This window comes from Trachemys scripta, chromosome 1 (genome assembly GCF_013100865.1).
Source record: "Trachemys scripta elegans isolate TJP31775 chromosome 1, CAS_Tse_1.0, whole genome shotgun sequence".
NCBI lineage: Eukaryota > Metazoa > Chordata > Testudines > Emydidae > Trachemys > Trachemys scripta.
In genome coordinates this window covers 201,802,785-201,826,451 of record NC_048298.1, presented here as the reverse complement: position 1 = coordinate 201,826,451, position 23,667 = coordinate 201,802,785, and the positions used below count along the sequence as shown (strand labels likewise).

The window sequence follows — 23,667 nt, the reverse complement described above, 5'->3', positions numbered from 1 at the left end:
GTCAGTTTAAACTCAGGCTATTTATACCAAAGTCCTTTCTTTGTCTCTTGGTTCTTTACAGAATCCAGCTGCACCCAGTATATGCAGCCCCCCATCAGCAGGTGACACCTCTCTGGAGGTGTTACAACCTGAGTGAATTTTATTAATCATCCCCACTTAGTTCCTGCTGTTGTTACCCTCCCACATAGAATTACATACAAGCCCTGGCCCACAATGATACACAACATGAATACAGTAAGATCTCCCAAAGATATTAAAGGAAATTGCCATATCTGTCACATCTCCCCAGGCAGCAGTAGCTAGGCTGATGGAAGAATTCTTCCATAGACCTAGTTGTGTCTATACTGGGGGTGTGGTCAGCTTAACTATAATGCTCAGGAATGTGAATTTTTCACACCCCTGAGCACTATAGCTATGTTGACCTAACTTTTAGGTGTAGATCAGGCCATAAGAACACAAGAACATAAGAACGGCCGTACTGGGTCAGACCAAAGGTTCATCTAGCCCAGTATCCTGTCTACCGACAGTGGCCAATGCCAGGTGCCACAGAGGGAGTGAACCTAACAGGCAATGATCAAGTGATCTCTCTCCTGCCATCCATCTCCACCCTCTGACAAACAGAGGCTAGGGACACCATTCCTTACCCATCTGGCTAATAGCCATTAATGGGCTTAACCACCATGAATTTATCCAGTTCTCTTTTAAACACTGTGTAGTTTATACTGTGTCTAAATAATTAAACAAGTTTTTTTGTTTTTTTAATAAAGTTTTTTTTATATAGTTTGAGAACTGAAGTGAAATTGCAAAACACACACATTATTATGTCATCATGACAAATATGTGGGTGCTCTTCCATATTTGTTAACATCGTGCATTGGCCTGCCATTGCAATGGTGTTTTCCGTATGCATATTTTGGTTTAAGAGCTTCTCAAGGGAGGACTGTCTGGGATGGATCAGGCAGGAAGGAGGAGGTGGCTCAAGATGGTCTGCTAACAGCTTCCACTTTAGGATGGTTAAGGGACAATGCCTGAACAATTAGCTCTAATGACTCTCTTGTTCCTCAAGTCAACATACAGAACAAGTTTGACCAGGAAGGACCAAAATCCAACAGCACATGGGGAAAACTCCTGGAGAATAAAGAACACTTACAGGGTTTGAAAAGACTGTCTTGAGGGTGCAGACTGAGACACACCCAAAGGGTATGTCTACACTGTAGCTGGGAGGTGTAATGCCCAGCTCGGGTAGACGCACATACACACTAGCTATGCTCAAGCCACCCTGCTAAAAATAACAGCTTGGCTAGCTGCTCAAATACAGCCTATCTGAGATTCTAAATACAGACTCACATTGGTAGTCTAAGCCACCACATGTGCTGCTGCAGCCAGATTGCTATTTTGAGTGCACTAGCTTGAGCGAAGCTACAGCATGTAAGTCTACCCAAGTTGGGAATTACACCTCGCATCTGCAGTGTAGTCATAACCAAAACACAGGGACCGACAGGGATGCTTGAAGGAGCCTAGGATATAGTACTTTAGGTAAGATAGACATGTGATTCTGTTGTTGTTGTTTTGTTTGTTTGTTTGTTTTTTCATCTAATGCTTTGTTCTTACTGCTGAACAGAGATATTTTGCTTTAAGAAGGCTGTTGGTCAATTTATCACTGGTCACGTGTCCCTGAAGGGAGGAAATGCAGGTGCCCAAAACCCAGTCAGACTCACAGGATGGTAAGTGGTAGGTATACACAGGGTAGATTGACCCAGGTCCCAGTTTTAGAGTAGGATCCTACCCAGCGACAGGTAAGGGCAGGGAGCCCAAGACCTGAGCTGGATGCACTCAGAGAGACCAAAAAGGAGACAAAAGTCCAGCTATCCCTGCAACTGTGACAGTCATTAATAACATTACAAGAATGGACAAGAATTCCTACCAGTTTGATACAGTACTGTCTTTTCTCACTATATGTCAATGCCTTTTTTTTCCTGTTTAGTTCACTAGGATTTTTTGTACTTAAAATTACCCAACTGGATAGCTAGAAAAAAAAAAATCAAAGCTGGAACAAGTGTACTATTGCTTTTTCTGGTTAATGCAATGTAGCTCATTTAGGGAATAGGACTGTGTTATTTTCAGGTAGCAGACTGTTGATCCTATTAGTCTTTACTGAAGAGAATGTGTAAGGAAATTCAATAATTCAGTGCACCACAGAGAGAGCCTAAAGCCAAAGTGGCATTCAGATACACATTTGTAGCTATGAAATAAAAAAGATGGAGATGCTGTACTGCCACTGACCAGAACTGGGACAGAATTCACATTCTTGGTCAAAGCTAAACCCCCAAACCTCCTTTTACGTGCTGCAGCAGCAGCATAAAGATCTATTAACATGACATTATTGTTTCCTTAGTGTTAGCACTTATATAAGAGGCAAGGGCTTGGAAATACAGCTGGGTTTCAGTGGTGCAAAAGAATAGTTTTTAGTGTGATAAATAAAGGCCAAGCTCTCCCTGGTGTAACAAGAAACATTAGCATCAACACCTGGAAACACAACGGAAAGAACCATTTAAAGCCATCCAACTGCAGCAGCTTACTCTTGGTGTTCTCATCTTTTAATGAATTCCAAGGGAGAGTTTAATGATAATTAAAGTCAACAATAACCTTTCAGGATTCCCAACTCACTCCCTTTTGGATGTGAACATCTTTACGGGTCCTCCCTCTCTACAATTCTAAACTGAAAAAGGATAGTCCTTAGGGTAACAACAAGACATTTAAGAGGTGAACAAACTGTTGCAGCCTATTGGTCTTCCTCCTAAATACCGCACTCACCATTGTACCTTATTCATGAGATGCTCATTTCTGAAAAATAATGCATGAATGAAGATTGGCAACAAAACTACTGTATTTGAAATAAGCACGGTAGGTTAATTTTGGTCCTACATTGAAGTTTAGAAAAAACAAGCTTTTATAAAACCCAATATCAATAGAAATGTTTGTGATTTTTTTTTTAATTCAAAGGAAATCCTTTCTTGTAAAAGGAAAAACAGTCCCCCTGTAATATTTGTAACTCAAATACTGCAGCATCATGTTAGTGCAGGAGAATGAAAAACTGACTGTACACTGCCTATAAATAACAGTTAAACTGACTAATCTATTCTCTTTATCGAAGCTGAGTGAAATGCCAAAAGTCAACAGATATCATACACAGTGAAAAGTAAATAATATTGTTAAAATGATTCCCTAAAATGTCATTAATCTCACAGTTACAGAAACCTTTTTTAATATATAATTTTAATGACACACTATCAGGTAAAAAGTTACTTTAAAATGCTTGTTAAAATGTGAGCTCAGGTGTTAATTACCTATGAAAAACATCATTCTGTTGTTCGGCTTTTCTAAAAATAACATTATATTTATGGTGTTTTTTAAACATTAGCTGTGGGAAGTCTGAGGACATTTGTTTATGTGGGGTAGGAGTGGGGAAGGAGACTGGATAGAAACAAAGAATTGGACAAGTAAACAAGGATGTTGTGTTTAATTACGGATAGTTAAATATGAATATTTAAGGAACAGTCCAATGGGTTCCTTGCAATGTTATTGTTAACAGAAAATCTGAAATAACCAGAAATGATTTCAGAATATCCATGTTCTTAACCTACCTCTTTCTTCTCTCTGCCAGCTGCCTGCAGACTTCCTCCCACCGAAAATTCAGGCTACCCAGCTTTTCCCTTAGTACATTAGCATCTGCTGTTAATGACTGCTCAATAATTTCTTCACCAGTTATATTTAATATTCTGATAACAGTTTGCTGTTGTCCGATGCCATCATGGAGCTCCTGTAAAATATATATATTTTTAAAATGTCAAAAATGAAGAGTCATATCCTTTTATTCAAACATGGATCAGAAATGCTTTACCAACTACAGGTCTGGTAGAAAGAGCTCTGTGGGAAAGTTTTCTCTACTCTGAATCCCAAATGCATACATCGAAAAGGCAATAAGACAGAAAGGAAGCTTTTATGTTTTTGTAACAAGCACCTTTTCAGCTCAGCTTCTGCCTCTTTTTTTTTTGAATGTTCTAGCCTACTAGAGAATGTTATAATGTTCTACGGATCAATTAGTGGGAAATCCTCTTGAGCAAATTCGATTATATCCCCACAGAGATGTACCATATCTAATAGTGTACAAAACACTGTAAAATGTGAAAGCAAACAAAGTATTTTGGTTTCCTATTAACTGTCAATAAAAGTAGTGAAAAGGTACATTGACAGAAACAAGGAGACTGCTTATTTATACATCTGAAGTACTTTTCCAAATCCCTCTCTGGAATATATCCACTCCTAGTCATGAGAGGCTTGATAATCAACTACCCGACATTTCTTAGAAAAAATACACTCCTGATGAAATCCTTATTTATCTCACTTCTGTCTACACACTGTGAACTGCAGAACTACTGAAAATACAACCAAACGCTGCTGATGGGCAGTTTTCTACTCTTCACTAAAGGCACTCAGATTAATTTCTTATACCTCTTTCATTACGAGAATCCTAGTATTCTATTTGTTATCTTAATTCATCAGCAGCAGTAACAATCTTGAACTTCCACACTACACAGCCATTAAACCAGATTTGAAAAGGGACAATTAGAGCAATGTATATTGTTAGGGAATGTAATTTTTTTATCAGTAAAAAGTTCAAATTAATTTTGTATCTTTATTTATCAATGGAATAAGACTGACATTTCCTTCTATAACTCTCAGAATTTATAAGCATGTAACTGTGAAATGGAGATGTTAAACTTTTTACCGCTAAAATAAACACAAACTGGAAGAAGGAACTTGTTTTGCACTCTACCTTTGTTTTTCTGTTTTTTTTATGGGGCGCCCAACCGCTACAAAATAGTAGAGTCCAGGTATAAAACAGTGTACAGTAGAACCCTGATTTTATGATATTGGTTATATGAACCATTGTTCCTGGCAGGAGGGGAAACAAAAGAAAAGGAAAAAGAAAAAAAAACAACCCACATAATGACAGTGATGTTGATGAAGAACAAGTCAACATCTCTTCACATTCCAGTGCCTTCAATGCACTGGAAATTGCTTTGCTGTGGTTTGAAGGACAAGTGGAAAGTGATGCAATGCACCATACTGCAACCTAAGCACAATACCTAAAATAATGTTGAGGTGTTCAATTTAATGAACTTTTTATTATATGAACTCCTTAATCCCCAATTAGTTTGCAAAAAGGGGTTCTACTGTATTTCAATGTAAAATGCTGAATATTCATATTCTCTTGTAGCAGAAAACTGATACGTTAGCAAATCCTCTTTTAGACCAAAGTTATATGTTTCCCCCTCCTGAACTGCTCTCTCTGGTCTTCGTTGCAGCACTCCTGCTTCCAACATTAAGAAAAGTCTCTCTTGAGGGCATGGGGAAAGGGGGTTGTCTCCTCACTGTAGCAGATATTAGGAGCCTTGCTGCCATACCCCATGTTCTTTAGAAGATGCCTTCCCCTAATTCTGCTACCAGTTCCAGTTTATCAGGGAACCAGACCTCCTGTTAGCACCTACCAAGTTGGGACAATGTGAATTTTACAACCTAACCTATTCACCAAGTCCCCCTGGCTGTTGAAAGAAAGGTGAAAAAAACCCATCCTGTTCCAACCAATCAGGCAATGTGGAAAAGATTCCTTCCCAGTCCCTAAAGGGCAACTAGCATGATGCCTACAGCAAGGCCCTAAAACCCAACACCATTCTAATCCCAAAGAAGGGAAGGGGGGACTTTTTTTCCCAGCAAAGAATTGTGCCCCAGGCTGGGGGGAGGGCTTATAAGCCCTCCCTACTTGAGCATATAGGAGCCAATGAGCATAAGCATATACTGCTCTTTTCTGTCCAACTGATCAGCTACAGAACCCTCCTCCTCAAGTCCACTAGGAGGATAAGCACCCATGAGGAGGGTATGTGTGCACAATCTTTAGAGGGGCTAAGAGTTTTCTTTCTCCTGGGACCAAATCAAGCCTGTTTGGGTGTCTCCTAGAGGTGGAGCCTCTAGAACAGGAATGAGGCAAAGCGGTGTGACAGCCTGAGGCCTGGTCTACTCTAGAAAATTAGGTCAGTTTAACTATGACGGTAGGAGGTGTGAAAAATTCACATTCTTGAGCAGCTCTGCTAAGCTGACCTAAGTCCCTGTGTAGACAGCACTATGTTGATGCCTGTCAGGGAGGTGGATTAACTACAGCAATGGGCACAGGTAGTGTCCACACTGAATGCTGCAGTGGCGCATCTGTGTTGCTGTAGCATCTTAAGCGCAGACAGGTGCACAGGAAGCTTTCATGGCCACTATCCATGTGGTAACAGTTCTGTGGGAAAACAAAGGACTTTACTCTCCAAAAATGTTATTTGGACACGGTGACAGTTCTCGAGGTACCCAGGTCTGTGAGTCACCTTCTTACTCCCTGCCTCCAGCGAGAGGAAGTCTTTCTTGTGATAGCTGGGTGTCAGCTCCCTGCCAGCCACTCAAGCATTTCATGTAATAATCTTAAATAGGTGAAGGCTTTCTTAACATAAACCCTCTCAAATCTTATTTTCATTGCTGATTTATGGGTCTTCTGCCAAAGAAATAAATAAGAACATATGTATCACACATTTTTCTATTGTAAAGACTTTCCTAAACATAAATTATAATGTAGTTACTGAAAGATGAAAATGGCATGGCAGAGAGAAAAAAAATTCATCAGAATATGAAGCAAAAATAAATGCACAGTTTTGAAGACTATAAAGATAGATGCAATTATTTTATATCATCATTCATTTCTGAGAACTTGGCCTGAGGATGGTCATTATCATAAAATACTGTATCTCAAAGGGTAGAGTTTGATGAGGTGTCAACCAAGGGTCCCTTTGAAGATTTAAGTTGCATGGTAAACAGTGCTGCCATCCTGTTTTTGCAAGCAATGTCTTCAATTTTATTTATGGCAAAGTGGGGCTGTACTGATTCTTGCAAATGCCTTGTCTTCTCTCCCATTCACTTCTACCTTCAAAAGACTGTGCTGATTTTAAAATATCCTCACTGCAGTTTCTTCTTTGCTGATGCTAGTTCATTAGTCTGCTTTGCTGAATTGACACTTCAGAAAGCAGCGCCTCCTGTCAAAAAAGTGCTGCCTATGGAAGAGCCTATGGAAGAGTCCATAAAGCAAAACCACTGGTGGACCAGTAGCAACTACAGTAAGAATGTTTTAAAAGAAGCAAAGGCTTTAATATACCTAAGGATGGAAGAAGGGGGAAAAAGAATGGGAGAGGAATAGGGAAAGGCATAACTAGAGAAACAAAAGAAGGAGAAAGAAGATGATAGGAAAGCAGGGGAATGGGGAGGATAAAAAAAATGGGGAACCAAACTGATAGAAGTAAAAAAGACTAAAAGGGGGGATGAAGGGAAAAGAAAAAGAGGAAAAAGAAGAAAGCTGAAGAGCAAAAATCCTTGGAAGAGACTGAGAAATAACAGCAGGGGCTATAACTGCTCCTGTACCTTTTGCATTCTCTCCCAAGCATGATTTTTTTTTCAGCAATCTCTCACCCTGCAGCCCAAGAAGGAAATGGGTACTCACTGTGTTTTGCCCAATAAAAATGTTGACAGATAGGGCCAACACTCCAACCCCTAAGTCCACTGCACTGCCTACTCCCACATTTCATTTTACACTCTGGACAATCAACCTGTACCTTCCTGAAGTTACCACCACCTTCCTACTACAAACACTAATCTCCCAAACCATCTCAGTTTAAATACAAATTACAAAACGTTTGTACTAAAAATATATAAGATTCAAATGCTAGAAAGAAGGGTCAGGGCATCAATATAATATTACTGTATTTTAAGATAAAATTATTAAAAAGCAATTCCTTTCTTACCCACATATTTGCATTTGAATTCTGGAACAGAATTTTGTTTTCTGCTGAACCCTCAAGTGTTAATAGTGAAGTTCAGGCACTATGGCACTGGACAGGGTGGTCAACTTTCTAATCACACAAAACCGAACACCCCTTCTCCACCCCCTGCCCCAGGCCACGCCCCTTCCCTGCCCCTTATTTGAGGCCCCACCCCTGCTTGATCCATCCACCCTCCCTCCGTCGCTTGTTCTCCCCCACCTTCACTCTCTTTCATTGGGCTGGGGCAGGGGATTGGGGTGTGGGATGGGGGTGAGGTCTGCTGGTGTGGGCTCTGGGATGGGATTGGGGATGAGGGGTTTGGGGTGCGGGAGAGAGCTCCGGGCTGGGGCAGGGAGTTGGGGTGCAGAGGGTATGGGCTCTGGGCTGGGAGTACGAGCTCTGGGGTGGGGCCAGAAATGAGGGGTTCAGGGTGTGGAAGAGAGCTCCAGGCTGGATCAAGGGGTTGGGGTGCGGGGAGGGGGTGAGGGCTCTGAGGTGGGGCCGGGGATGAGGGGTTTGGGGTGAAGGATGGGGCTCCAGCTGGAGCAGGGAGTTGGGGTGCAGGGGGAGTGAGGGCTCTGGCTAGGGGCAAGGGGTGCTGGAAGGGTCTCAGGGCTGGGGCAGGGTGTTGGGGTGCAGGAGGGGGATGCGGGGTCCTGGTGGCGCTTACCGTGGCTCCCAGGTCCCTGCAGCCCCGAGCTGAGGGAAGCTTCACGCACTGCCCTCGCACCCACAGGCACCACCACCACAGGTCCCATCAGTCCTGGTTCCCGGCTAATGGAAGCTGCGGAGCCAGGGCCGGATCCAGCATTTCTGCCACCCCAAGCAAAAAAAAAAAAAAAAAAAAGCCACAATCGGCGGCGGCAGTTCAGTGGCAGGTCCTTCGCTCCTAGAGGGAGTGAGGGACCTGCCGCCCCCGAATTGCCACAGGTGCCGCCCCTCTCCCTTGGCCGCCCCATGCACCTGCTTGTGCCTGGAGCTGGCCCTGTGTGGAGCCGACACTAGGGGCAGGGGCAGCCTGCACAGCCTCCCTGGCCACCCACACACCTAGGGGCCGCAAGGATCTGGGGGCTGTTTCCACCAACCGGACTTTTAATGGCCCAGTCGGCAGTGCTGTCCGGAGCCACCAATGTCCCTTTTTGACTGGGCGTTCCGGTCAAAACCGGGTGCCTGGCAACCCTAGCAGTGGGCACATTTAAGAACTTGAACAGTGGAGAAACCACATATACCTTCATTTATAATGTTACTTAATTATACCAATATACATTTTTTCAAACTTTGTTATTCACTCTAAGGTGGCTCAGAGGTTGCATTCTTAGACAAAAGAATAAAAATTTCTAGTTCAAGTAATTTTCATCTATTACCAGAAAAAAATAATGCAGGGTTGAGATATCTCCTTATCCCTCCAGTGCTGGAAATTTCCTGTCAGCCAGATGCATGTTTATGAAAATGTTCAGTGTAAGTCAGATTCTACTCTTAGAGACGACCTGTGCCTGCCGGGGGATGGAGGAGTGGGGGACGGGACAGGACAGAGTGAGGGCAGCCAGCTTCAGCAATGTCACTGAGCATGCTCAGTCAGTATGAGTTTGCTTCCTATAAGCCAAGCTGCAAATTGGGCGGTAGAAGTGGGGAATGTGACAGCCTCCTCCCCATGTTCCCCCCCATGTGTCACTTTTGCTTACTCTCTTTAAAACACTACCTTACCAAGTTGTCACATTAACTTAACTAGGAGTACTTGCAGAATAAGGTGATATTCAACATGAGTAAGGCAATCAGAATATGGTCCTATGTATACATATAAAGTATTTTAAAACTCATGTTTCAACAGCTCCTTGTTTCATACTTTCCACCAGCCCTGTTTAATTCTAGCAATGAGCAGGAGAGCAGTAAACGGTAGTAAAGTAGACCTGGCAACTGAAGATTGAGTGGGACAGCCACATAGAAAAAGAGTTATGTGAAAATGTATGTAGGCAAGCTATCTGCCTCTGGAAACTACCCTATGGACATGAAAAAAAATGTAGATAGAATTAAGGTCTCCATGTTCAAATAAAGTTATCTTGTTATTTAGATATCTGAAAATAGCACACAGAAGCAGTTTATTTTAATGATATATTTACCTAAGATCAAATTAAAATGAAACTTCTATGCGAGTAAATATTCCTCTCCATCAGTACTAAATACAGTCATTATGATGCTGCTGCTATTAAAGAGAATACCAAATAAATTCATTATGATAAAATACTTAACATATTGCAAGCTCTCTAACTCAGGGAAGTTTCATTGTATAAAACCCTAATTTACTTGTTACATTTCCTCATCTGAAGTAACTGAGCTCACATTACCATGAAGATAGGCAAAAGAAAAAAAGAGAGAAATACTTTTGTCTTTAAAATGAGCAGCTCCCTAAACAAGAGGTAATTATGTTTTCAAACTGCTCCACCTGTAAGCAATTATGACAGCTGTTTTCTTAGCCAACACACCACATATTGAACTAGGGAACCTTGAGAGCTAAATACATGAGCTGCTACAGCTTAAGCTACAGAGCCAACATGCTGTAACTGGTAGTTGTAAAATCTCACATCCTCTGTGGGTCAGCAAAGAGGAAACTGTAATATATATTCACCACTGGGTTACACAACAGTCAATGACAGCTTCACAAATTTAGATGTCAGTGTGTGTGCAACGTTCTAGCCCACAAATAGTCTTCATATTTTTTAGAGGTTGGCCACTTGAGATGGGCTAAATGTTTTCGGGGGAGGAAAGTAAGTTATCTCTGAACAGAGAGCTATTTAGATATCTGTGGTAAGAGTGGTCATTTAGCTACAAACTCAAACAGCAAGTCTGTGATTTTTCCCATTACCACTAATCACAGTGTTTGCAGCTTCAGTTAAATCTTGAAACAAATCATGTAAATATCCCAATTTTATCCCATGTATGAGGCATCCTTTATCCTTCACCCTACTTCATACAAAGTCAGCTAAATCCTGTTCCTTTGCCCTCATGTTCCCAGCTCTATCCCTTCCTCTTTCAGCCCCCAAAGAACCCCTTATAGCTAACCAGAGAGCACCTAATAATTTACTGTCCTCAAGTTCTAATAATCACTCCCATTTCTTCTCTCTGTTACCACACACCTTGGTTTCGTATTTGAGTAATATTTAATAGAAGGGGGATAAATCTGTAAAACTGAACATTCTTTTCTAGTGGATCCTGGCCAGCTACCCTAATCATGTAGACTCAAAGTTCTTCCTGGCCAGATGTGACTCAGAACACTTTACGCTCTCTCTAAAACTACCGAAATTTAGAACTTGTAAGATTGTAAGACACCCACCATCACAACAGAAACTGCAACATCTAAGACCGTGAAAAACGTTTTTTATATATATATTATGTACCAGAGATTCTTTTTCTCCCTCTTTCAATGACAATAAGGCTGTATATTAATGAAACTGTAGCTCATACAAGCTCAAGCAATTATTTTCAGGAAAATAATTTGTTGTTGTGAATACCAATATGCCAATTACCAACATGCCAACACCAGTGAGATAACTTGACTAAATGCAAATAATGTTTTGGTACCGCCTGACTGGTCCTTTCCGTGCATCTTGATCTTAATAATACCTGGATATTATTGGCTATCCAGTTTTTGCACATATACTCTGTATTTTACCTTGAGAATCAAGTTTTAATCCTATGACCTTTGAATTATGGATCGGTGGAACCTTGTGTGGGAGAAACCACACAAATGTCAGGTCTGTTTTTGAGGAGAACACAGAGCACATATATGGCAGGATGACTCACTTTCAGCATTTTATTTTCCAGATAAGAACCTGTAGCATTTGTAGTTGTTTATATGCCTGCTCCATGTGAACATGAGAAACGTGACAGCTTAAAAAAAAAGTAGAAAAAAAGTTCTTAATACATGTGCCAGGGTTGTTCATTTGGAATCAGATAAACCTGAACCTGTACAGAGAAATACTACTTCTTGAATTCCAAAGCGTTTTAGGAGTGATTTTAGTAGAAACTCTAAATCAATTTTGCAACACATTTTCCTAAAATGGATAGTAAGTCAGTGACAGTAATAACCACTTGTTGTTCGCAAACTGAATATTATTGTAGAGCAAAATGCTAATTAAGAAGGCCTTTAAATAATGTCACTGAGCTCGTCTAATAATATAATTTAAGAGTCTTTTAAATGAGAAGTTCCCCTCACAAATTAGTACTCTGCAGCTATTAAATGATTTCCAGAGCTAGTTCTATAGCTAGGGAATTAGCCAGGGGAACCCACATTATGCATCAGTCCTGTATTATAAAAAGTGGAGGGAAAAAGCTAGCTCAGGAATCGAAATTATAGTGCCTACTTGGGATGGAAGAGTTGCCATGTTGTGCAGAAGACGCACAACTGAGAGATTATGTATTTCAATGATGGCAAGAAAGAACTCCTATGACCTTCTGAATTTCATACCACAACATAAACCAATAGCTCACATGACAAATCTTCCAGAGATGTTTTTCCTCAAGTGCTGCAATAGTGGAAAGAATATTTCCACTCCAAATTAAGATGAGGTGAGCAAACATTGATCCCTCTGTCTAGATTCCATAACCTAAGAGAAAAGTAGATCATCTTTGAAGTTGGATGCAACATTTGTTCAGATCTCTAGAGAGGAGACAATTAAAAGAAACCTGTTTATATACAAAGTGAACAGAAATTGTTCCCTAATGTTCTGAACCATATTGCTGTGATTCTTTACACCCATGCTGGAGCTGGAGCTAACACATCCTTATGCCCTCTGCATCAGCACAACTGACCTGCCAGTAAGTTCTTTCATGCAATTGCAAAAAAGTGAGATGGAAATGGAACTGAGCTGTGCCAAATACTGATTTTTCAGTTTGGTTATCAAACAGGAAAAAAAAAATTGGATCAAACTAAATGTTTTCTGTGTCCCAAAGCAAAATATTTCACCCCATTCAAGTTCTGTTAAACCTTTTTAAAAATAAAAATGAAATAAATTCAAAACACAGTTATTTTGAATTGAAAATGTCAAAACATTCTCCAATTGAAATGATTTGGCTAAATTCAACACAAATTCACAATATGCTGCACTAAACCAAATCTGTATTTCTTTGGATGAAAAAAGTTTTGTCTGAAAAATTTCACCCATCTCTTGTAAGGAATATGGTAATGATACTGAATCTGCTCCAAATAACTGTATTCTTAGTCACATAAATTTATTATCTAGTTGAAATTTACTATGCTTTTTAAGACTAGGATTGTCTCTCCAGGAACAAATAAAAATAACAAGTTATTTATTGCAATGATGCCCTGCAGCAGAGAGTTTTATATGTTGCATAAGAAGGACCTGATACTTATAAAAGTTGATATTTTTTAATGTCAAGCAAATTGTGTATTTGGCACATCAGTTGTTTCTCTCTGACACTATCCTGTTTATGCTGTGATAATCCTGCTAAACATTAGTTTATCATACCACCTGAAGTTATTTCTCTCTCTGAAACTCTGATCAGACCTTGTATGGGTAAAGAGGGGTGACATACCCAATTAGTTGAACAATTTGCCATCCCATTTCACACAAATTGTTGCACTTTCATATGCCTCATGCCGTCTTTTTACTCATGGCTGTTAACAGGTTCATGTGCGGCAAACTGACCAGGCGGTTGAAGATATATAGGGATAAACTATTGTTTCAGAACAGATTCCTGCTATTAATTCAGATAGCAGATGGAAAAATAAAATCAGACAGCTGGGGCTACATCCAAAAGGGATCTGGGCATTGCAATACTAAATGTAACATTTAGGCATCCTGCCACCTAACGGAATCCACAACCCCAAGTTAGGCTCCCTATACAATGCCTGGGGAGAGTTAGGCACCTAAGAATGGGATCCACAAAAGCCAGCACACTGAATGGGGAGCTGCATGTGCTACCCAACAGGAAATGCTGAGGAGAGAGGCACATCCTAAGCCCCACCCCTCAAAGGGATTTAGGTGCCTAACTCCACTCAGGATTCACAGCCATGATCCCACCCCTGGAGTTAGGTGCCTACGTCCTTTCTCACAAAAAAATGGAAGTGATTCTGCAACTGAAGCTCCTCCTTAAAACCTTTAGCCCAATTGTTGTGGTGTTCATTCAGGATGTGGGAGACATGGGTTCAATTCCCACCTCTGCCCGTTGTGAGGGAGAGATTTGAATTGGCATCTCCTACCCCTCAGGAGAGTGCCTTAACTTGGAAGGGATGAGACTAGGGTGGGTTTCTCTTATTGAAGTCATAATACTTTGTATAAATTAAAGTCATTAGAACAGGAACTTGATCTCCCACACCCCAGGAAAGTGCCCTAACAACTGGGCTATATCTCATTCTTCTTCAGGTACGTGGACTGAGTTGGCTTTGCACATGCCCAGTGGCATATTTTTTGGTGCCTTAGGGAATTTACAGGTGGAAATTTAAGTGCCTAGAGATTTTAGGCACCTACAGGTTTAGGCAGCAGATAATTGGAGGTTTCAAGGTCTAAATTTTGGTCTTAGGTACCTAAAGTGGCTATTAGGCACCTAAATCCCTTTGTGGATCTAGTCCCTAATGGGAAGATTTAGAACCAACAAAACGATGGTTACAGTATTATTTCCTAACCCAAGCAATTTAAATAGGGGCTATGGTTGGTCACAGTTCTGTTCAGAGTATGAGAATCTCACAATATCTCAAGTATCCTCTGTTACTTCATAGGTAACCCATACACATACATTTCAGAATAGTTCCTTGAATTTCATCTTCTGTTGTCATTGAATGATACAATGTCTGAATGTTAAACTTAATGAGAAGCCTTTCTACTATCTATCAAACTGATCTTTTGTCTTTTTGTAGTACCAGCCAAATATGCTCAAATGTAATTTATTGTTATTGAATAGCCCTGTAACAACATGATAAAATCATGCAAATAAGCTTCTAATTTCTGTTAGATGCACTTGCTGGCACAACATTCTTTTGGAGGTGAAAAAAAAACACCTTATTGCTTTCCTTAATTTATGGCACGGCTCTGGATCATAAAACCACATAAGTGTATCATGCACAGCTTTTAAAATCTGCAGCCTTGAATTAGACATCACTCTGCTACTCTTCAGTCATTTACATAATTCTCCTTTTTGCCTTGTACTGGATGAAAGCACAAGGTTCACACAAGAGCCTCCACACTGATACAGTAGTGGAGTTCAGAGACCACTGGGGAAAAAAAAAAGGGGGGTGGGGTGGGGGGAACTGCCCCAGCTAAAGTTTTGTTCCCTTGGGGTGATTTTAACTAACAACTGCTCACATCTCTGTCAAAGATCCTAGCAAAAATAAGAGATAAATTAATTAATTTTCCAAGTAATTAAATCCTATTAATCTAGTCTGGAGATTGATTATTGGCAGCTTTTGAGTATTAGAATGCAAGCCAAACATTTATATTGTTGTCCTTTTTGCTGCTTGTAGAAAAGAAGTTTTTTCCCTGTGACTAAGACTGCTGTAAATGAGAAGAAAGAAGTCAAGAGGAACCTCAGGGCAGTGTGGGGAAAGAAAGCAGGGGAGGGGGAGTGTTTGCTGTTGGAGAGTAATTTAAAGCAAGGCACTTTTCTTTTGAGAGTAAAAGATACATTAACTTGATACTTATATTCTGAGAAATTGGTCTGAAAATGACTTATATTCGTAGAAATGAGTGGCAACTGAAAACAAACAATAAGAAGATCTGGACAATCACTAAACATAGAAACAAGCCAAAAAAATTTCAGTTGCACATAGGAAACAAATAGTGTGCTCAACGGAAAATTGTGTGCAGTTCGTGGTCTACTTTCCAAATACAACAGCAAAGGGGACACTATAATATAATCACAGGGAATTTTTACTGTCATTTGATTTAACTAGAAATGTTGATAGCATGATCCAAATTATTTGTAATGTAATCAGTATGGCCAAAGGGCCAAAGAAAAAAGTTATTTGTAATCCTGTTTACCTCTGAGGCCATATCTATTTCTCCTCTTACTTGTGTTGGTAGAACTGATTTAACAAATTGTTGTTCAGCTTCCATGTTCTATATTATTTAGCTATTATTTATACAGCACCCTAAAGATATAGTTAAGTTCCAGTTCTCACCCCTGAAGAACTGCTGAGCTCTCAGAGATCAAATTCATCCATTAGCTGTGAGTGCTGGGCACCTCTGAAATTATACAACACACAAACAAAGAAGTGGGAGAAAGAACATTACTTTTCCAGCCTTATCTATTTACCCCTACTCTATTCCTGGCTACCTTCTAAGTCCATAACTTTCTTTTCTTTTCTTTTTTAAAATCAAGTCTTACCCATTCACCCAATGCTATTTCCCCCTCTCCCTTTGGAAGTAGCCACCATCCCACAAGTGTAGATTTAAGGATAAGGGCCCAGTCAGCAAAAGAACTGGGTGCTCAATGCTCAGAGCTTCAATTAAAACCCACTTTCAAGGTCCCTTGAAGATCCAACTCAGGCCTTACAATGTAGGTTAAATAATTCATACCCCTGAATGCCATATGTATGCTGACCTAACCCCCTGTGTAAATGCAGCTAGGTTGATGGAAGGATGCTTCTAACAACCTAGCTACACAGGGGGAAATGGTATTCCGGCAGTGACGGTCGCTGTAGGCTGCATATACTCTGCAGGGTTACTCCAGCATAGTTACAGCACCAGAGCCACGCCTCTATAATCCCTATAGTATAGACATGACCTAAGAGAGGGCCTATCCCTTATTTTTCAGGTATACCTATCCTTCAATTTGTCTCTGCTGTCCTTCCACCCAATACTGTTAAACTAAAACCAGGTCCCTACCATCTCCTCCTGCCACTCGCCCATAGGAACAGTTCACAGAATGTTAGCTGTGAGAACATCAGTTGTGTCTCTGAACATATGACTGCTGTTGTTCCTACTGTTTCTGGAATCTTACTTGTTGTCACTGAGCTGGGGCCTCCCCAGTAGGTCCCTGAGAGGCAGAGATGAAATACATTGCACCAATAGGGGTGGGGGGTGGGAGGTGTTACACTGAGCTTTATGCCCTCGAGTGGCACTCTGGTTATGGCCTGGGTCCAGGGGTAGGGGTAAGTTCAAATGAAAGATTTTCTTTTTTTTTTTAACTCTTTGACCCCTACAATGAAAGGCACATGCATCCAAGTATTTGTCTCTTCCCTCAATTGTTCTAGCTCTTAATTTTAAAGTTTTTGAGGATTGGGGAAGCTGTGCTTTGTGAGTGCAAAGTTCTTTGGTGTACACAGATAGTAATAAACTTAATTTGAAGATAATGATATTTCCTTATTCTTTAAAATATATGGGGTCAATACAGACTTTAAAAGCACTACATGATCCGCCCTCTCTCTCCCCCTCCCCCACGCAAAAATCAGCTTAGAAACTCTGCAGAGCTCCCAGTTCCCTCATGCACCATAGCCCTGAAGAACTTCTGGATTTCAAAACAGTACTTGGGTTGCCTGTCTCTCCTTGCCTTCCCAAGCTCTGCAGGTTCCCCAGACCTTGCAATCCAGAGCATGGCTATTTCTCCTCCACTTGTCCTTGTCCTAGCTAAACTTTACAACATGTCCACTGGGCCATGCAAACTTTATGCACTGTCCATTTACTGTATATACTAAAGGATGAAAATGACTTTGATAAGTAAGTCTGCATTTTTTTTTAATTATCTAGATTTTAATTGTATTGAATTGTCTGTAGATTCTGAAGTTTTACAATCAAGGTGATACATTTTTAGTTAGAGAGATTTAAAAAGTTAGACATTAATTGCGTTAAATTTAAAGAAAATCTAATGTACCTTGCAAATAACAGCAAAAGTAGTTTTTGTAGTAAACTGTAAAGGGAGTGAGTATAGAGCTTATAATGGAATCCTGGTTGCAACCTAAACCTTGGAATTGCTACTAAATGGCTCATTTTTCAAGGTAAATTTTCAGAATTAGCTCAGAATCAGCATGACTGTTATTTTCAATACTTAGCAAGTGGAAAATAAGAGCTGTTATTCTGCAAAAAATCAATTGCTAACACACACACAAGCCACACAGCTATTAGGTATTTCCCAGAAACCTGCAATATAGGCCTCCAATTCCAAGCACACAGACCTATGTCACACTTTTTGTCATTTATATCTATGAAAAACAAGCACAACCTTGGTGAAAATGGCCTCATTTGGTAGTGTTTTACAAGCAATTTGACAGGTTTCAGGGTGGCAGCCGTGTTAGTCTGTATCCGCAAAAAGAACAGGAGTACTTGTGGCACCTTAGAGACTAACCAATTTATTTGAGCATAAGCTTTCATGGGCTACAGCCCACTTCATTGGATGCATAGAATGGAACATATAGTGAGGGGATATATATACATAATTTGCATTTGCCTGCACAGGTGTGAATGACTACTAAATGTTAAACTTGAGGGGAGTCTGGGCTGTTGTCTCTAAACTGTAGTCAGCTATCCGAAGGCAAGTTGCTTATTCACACATGATAGCCATTATTACATTTGGGACAATAATTTAGCTTAAACTTATTTTCTTCAACTATAGGTCATACATGATTTTAAGGAGATTTAACTATATGGGGAGTCAGATGGGTCAGGAATAGGCCATTTTTGAGCAAAAGAAATTAATTAATTCATATGCAGATTGACCACATTTTGCCAAAAGACTCTCCTTAGCTTCCAGGATAAACGCAACATTTTTTTAGTCAAACTAATTTTCCTAGACAAAGTGAAAAAGGGGTTAAAATGAGAGTTTATAATGGGAGCTGACTACAGTCTTAAATATTGACCATCTGGGATGAAGAGGGAATTTTCTGTAATATTTTTATGAAACCAAAGTACGGGTTTCCCTCTGTGCTTTGCATGTTTACCCAATGAAGGGAAAAAGTGTTAAATCTCCTCTTGGGGGCAGCATAGGACATGAGGGGTGGCTGCTGCCTTGCTATCTGGGCCGCAGTGAATGGGATTGTTCAGAAACTGGCTGGAACCTGCTGAAAGCAACCCATATCCGTGCAGAATCTGAAAGAAACCACGAAAAAAAACCCAGTGACTAGAACATTGACACCTAGCAAACAAGGATCCAGAGGAAGAACCCTGTTCCCCAAACTCTCAGCAGGGAAGCTGAGCAGAGACCCCAAGCTCAAGAACAAAGGACTGAGACGTGACCAGCAGGGGACAAAGCGTGGACTTCTGGAGGAAGCCGACTGCTCTCTCCTTGGACTGACTAAGGAGAGAGACAGAATTGGAATCGACTACAGTTTGGCTGGTGTTTGCTCTGGCTTGACCAGAATGGACTATGCTCTATTTCTCTGTACTAATGTAAGGACTTCCAGTGCTGTGTTCCAATTGTCTAATAAACTCTATTTTGAAAAGGCTGTATGATGTCACTACAAATATGTGCTGGGGTGCAGTAGTACCTGAAGAGTGCAGAGTTGTCTAGCTAGGACTCTGACTCAATTGAACTGTCTGGACAGAGCTCATGGTGTGAAGCAGGGGAGGATGGAGCCGAGAGGCTCAGTCTAGTAAGTGGTGAGGCTGCGCGGCCTACCCTGAAGGAAGAGTAGGACTTCTTGGCAGTCTGCCACACTGAACAGGCTCCTCCAAGAGACTGTTTAAAAGCTTGGGTGTAGCACTGATCCTGTGGATCTGTGGCACCGTCAACTTAAAATTGCACTTCTGTCTGAAAACAAACCAACCAACCTTACATTCTATTGTTACTAGTAATGTACCAGATTACTATACCAAAGAGAATAGAGAAAAGCACGATTCTCTCTTCCCCTGTTTGTTTGGGTCAGTCACTTTCCTCTATGTGTGTGTGTGTGTCTCTTTCACATGGCAACATGGTAGAGAAAGTCACTAAAGAAATTAAGAAAATATTAATTTAAAACCACAAAAACCAACAGGGGCCTGTGTGCTAGTGGGGGAAGGGGAACTCACCAGTCAGAAAAGGTGTCCTTTGACTATAGAGAAATGATCATCTCACCAAACTATCACACTGAAAATATCAAACAGGGGTGCACACAATGGGACTAGCTTAAAGATGTGGAGAGCTGTGGGTGCTTTGCACCTTTGGGGGAAAAAAAGCCCCAATATTTTTCTGAACTCTCATATTTATATCCTTTGTGCTTCATTTTTAAGCAAGATAGAATTTTATGCACATTTTTCAATAAAATAAAATCTTACACGGAGATGAAATATTTGTTCTGCATCACTAATATTAAAAAATGCCTTTTGACAGGCATGAGAAATGTCTCTGAATCCTGTTTTTCATCTGTGGAAACAGCAAAATCCTTCCCATCGTACAGATCAGAGAGAAACATAGCACTGCACTAAGGCAATCACTTTGTGTCCCCTAATAAGGAAAATTAATGGCAAAAAGGACTGGGCTGGCTGCCAGTGCACCCTGCTTGTATTGACTTGGCTTCAAATGTAGCAGGTAATAAAGGAGTAAATTTATCCTGGGCAACATTCAACATGTGAAAGTGGTTTCCTTGTAGCAACGAATTACTGAGATAGTCAAGACGATGAGTTACTTTAGGGTTTTAACTGTTTACATGCCTTAAGTATGAAGCAGGCAAAATAGACTTTGGTATATTACACTACCTAACACGGTAACAGTGATACTTTTCACCTTTTCTGAGATGATACCAGTCAAATTACCCACAAAAAAACTTGACTCTCTGGTCTGAGGATCAAACCCATTAATTGGACATTTAATTCAAATTTGACCTGAAGATTTTATTTTGTAAAAAGCAGCTTTTACAAATGCAAAGCCCAGCAGAAATATTCCCTTAAAATTCAGATTGAAACAGATGTTTTAAAATAATAATAATTTAAAAAGCTCTTTCAGTCAGCAACCCAAACACTGTAGCACTGAGACATTGAAGGTGTAACAGAGTTTCCTGATTTTTGGGCAAATCTGGAACCCCCAACCAGGTTACGTGATTTGGAATCCCAGCTGCCAGGCTCAAGTGTCCTACCTCCGCTTCTCCTCCCGTTATTAAATTGTTACTTGTTCCAAACTGCTCAGCCATGTCAACTCAGGAGTTCATTCCTGTTGCTGGGAGTTATAGAAATGTAGATTTGTAAGTGATCACACCCTGTTCCTAGAATTTTTTACCTACTTTGGCTTTCATGTCACCATCCTTTCCGGTTCTCCTGTACCTCTGGCTGCCTCAGTGTTTCCTTATGGAGGAGCTCTCCTCTCTTTCTCTTCCCCCCTTTCTGTGGAAATCTTAAAAGGCTTTATCCTTGGTCCTTTCTTTTTTGTTTTCCAAATCCTTTGTCTAGCTGATCTCATGCACTCACATGTCTTCTAGTCCGACAGCTCACAAACCTTGCTTCTCTATTCCTGATCCATTTCTCTCCATCCAAACCTGCATCTTATCCTCCACCCCCATGACATTTCATTTTGGAAAAACATCGATCCAACTTGAACTGAGTTTTGGTTTTGCTAACAATATTTTGCACAATTCCTATCCCGTTCCCTGTGGTAACCACTAGAGACAATGCCCTCTTTCGACTATGCTTTGGACTCTTCAGTATCTAATAGCATTCCTCCATACAGCCATTGTGCAGGATAACTGTTTCAGTCACTAACCTTCTTATCCAAAGGCTTAATTTCAATGCTTTCATAAGCACGGAGAACTAGGGATACTAGATTTACATATTCTCAAATTTCATTTCTGATTACTAATTCATCAACTGATTTCAATGCAGATAATATTAAGTTATAAACAATAAAAGGGATCTTCAGGAATACTATTGTTACCAACTGTCTAATGTTAGTCGTTTATGCCTCAGTACAGTCTTACATTTAAGAAATAAATATAAGCCAAGGAGCTTATTGCAACACTTGCCGTGAATGGAAAAAAAGATGCTGTGTCATTCTGGACTTTACAATTAAAATAACCATGTCTCATTACAAGCAAATTATATTATGTTTTACCTACAAGAAAAGAAGGAACCATTCTACAAAAAAAAAAAAGAAAAACCAAAAATGGCTGTGACAATCTGTAGGCACACTAGGTGGTCCCTGCTGAACAAAGAGTGACTTTAGCCCAGCCCCTTCCTTCCCTTTCACTGGCGCTCAAGCATAGGTGCTCAATCTAGGGGTGCGGGAGGTGCTGAAGCACCTCCTGGCTTGAAGTGGTTTCCATTATATACAGGGCTTACAATTTGGTTCAATGTCTCTTAGCATCCCCACTATACAAATTGTTCCAGCCCCCCCTGCGCACAAGTGCATAGGAAGGCCTATAAGAACAGCGGCAGGAGAGGCAGATGAGGAGACTCTGCCTTTGAGAAGCTAGAATTCCGAGGCCAAGGGTCAGAGGAGGACTGGTTTGAACACCAAACTGAGGAATATGAATATTTTTCCCCGATGTGACATTTTATTATTGTTATAAACACTAATCTAAACAAACCTTGCTCTTTTTTTTAATACTGAGTCATTTCACTAAATTACATTAGCTCAATGGAGAATCAACACACAAGACATAAAAAAGCCAAGAGCCTGACTTTGCAAGTTGCCAAACACCCTCACCATCCTTGTATTTGATTGGAGTTGAGGGTACTCCACACTACTCAGGGCAGGGCTCAGAACAATGGTTACTAACCTTTCATACCTGTAGTTGTAACTCCCCGGTAGAATAAACTTCCCTACTAAACAGATCTATTTTTTTTTCATCTTTTGATTTGGGGGGGTCACACTTTGATGCCCCAGATGTTCCCCCTCATTGCCTGCTGATACTACCAGAGAGACTGGTGGGGAGGGGGCTAATGAGAAAAGAGGTACCCAAACCTCTGTACTGGCACATAATATTTGTGCTCAGCCCTTGTAGAGGTGAGGGAAAGGATGAAAGAGTCCATAATGGCCTCCATAATGGAGTACATATTTGCCTTGATGAAAGGTAGGGCACTCTAGAAGGACCTACCATGGATTCTTCAAGGATTCTTTCACTTCCTCCACTGGATGCCCAGGATTAAGGCAACTCTCTTTAACAACTCTTGGTGGGCCTTACAGTATGCTGTGAGGAGATCAGCAAAAGCTCAGTTTGCTCTTCCTCTAACATTTGTCCAGCAGGGCCCCCCCCTTACAGCCCAGTACCATGCCTGGTGCTACAAATTGGAAAAAGCAGTAACACATTGTTCTAGTAATAAAGAAAATCATTACTGGTCATTTTATTTTACTTCCAAGTTCTGCCTGAGAGGCTGCTATACTCAGGGAAATTTGCATGGGTTGGCAAGTGAGAAACAGTATACATCACAATTGTGAAAATGTGATTTGAACTTTAATACAAATGTAAATACAGATGTTTCTGCCTAACCAGATGGTGATAAATGATCAGAATTAGTACCCTTAATGATACCCCTTACTAAGGACCAGATTTTGGATCCCTCCTTCTGTGATAGTGTTCCTTCTTTCCCTTAGACTTTGGAGGAATCTCTGGAGTTCTGGAAACCTGCAAGTGGGGATGAACATCCCCATCACCCCACTAACACCCAGTGGAAGAGGAAGGTTAAACGAATAAAGAAAGTTCATACACTCCTTGTATTAAGTTTTCTCCAGATCCTCCTCCATATTGAGGAACCCTGTTAAAGGTAGCCAGGGGCTAGCCAGGAAATCCCAGGCAGCATAGCTCCAACAAGGCTGCATGATAAAAACAAAACAAAAAACAAATGGTCCTCTGAGTTAACCAATGTAGCAATGGCTGCCTGAGTTTGTAGTAAGCCTGAAATACAGCTCTGGG

The 23,667-nt window shown here is 40.6% G+C and overlaps 1 protein-coding gene across 11 annotated transcripts in view; it reads right to left on the bottom strand.

Moving 5' to 3' along the window:
• Window positions 1–23,667, bottom strand: part of DMD (dystrophin) — a 1,855,422-nt gene that overhangs the window by 686,812 nt on the left and 1,144,943 nt on the right. For all 11 annotated transcript variants that reach the window (XM_034754682.1, XM_034754655.1, XM_034754674.1 and 8 more), the window contains one exon: window positions 3,645–3,820. In XM_034754682.1, the coding sequence (XP_034610573.1) occupies window positions 3,645–3,820 (176 nt within the window). The remainder of the gene's footprint in view (window positions 1–3,644; window positions 3,821–23,667) is intronic.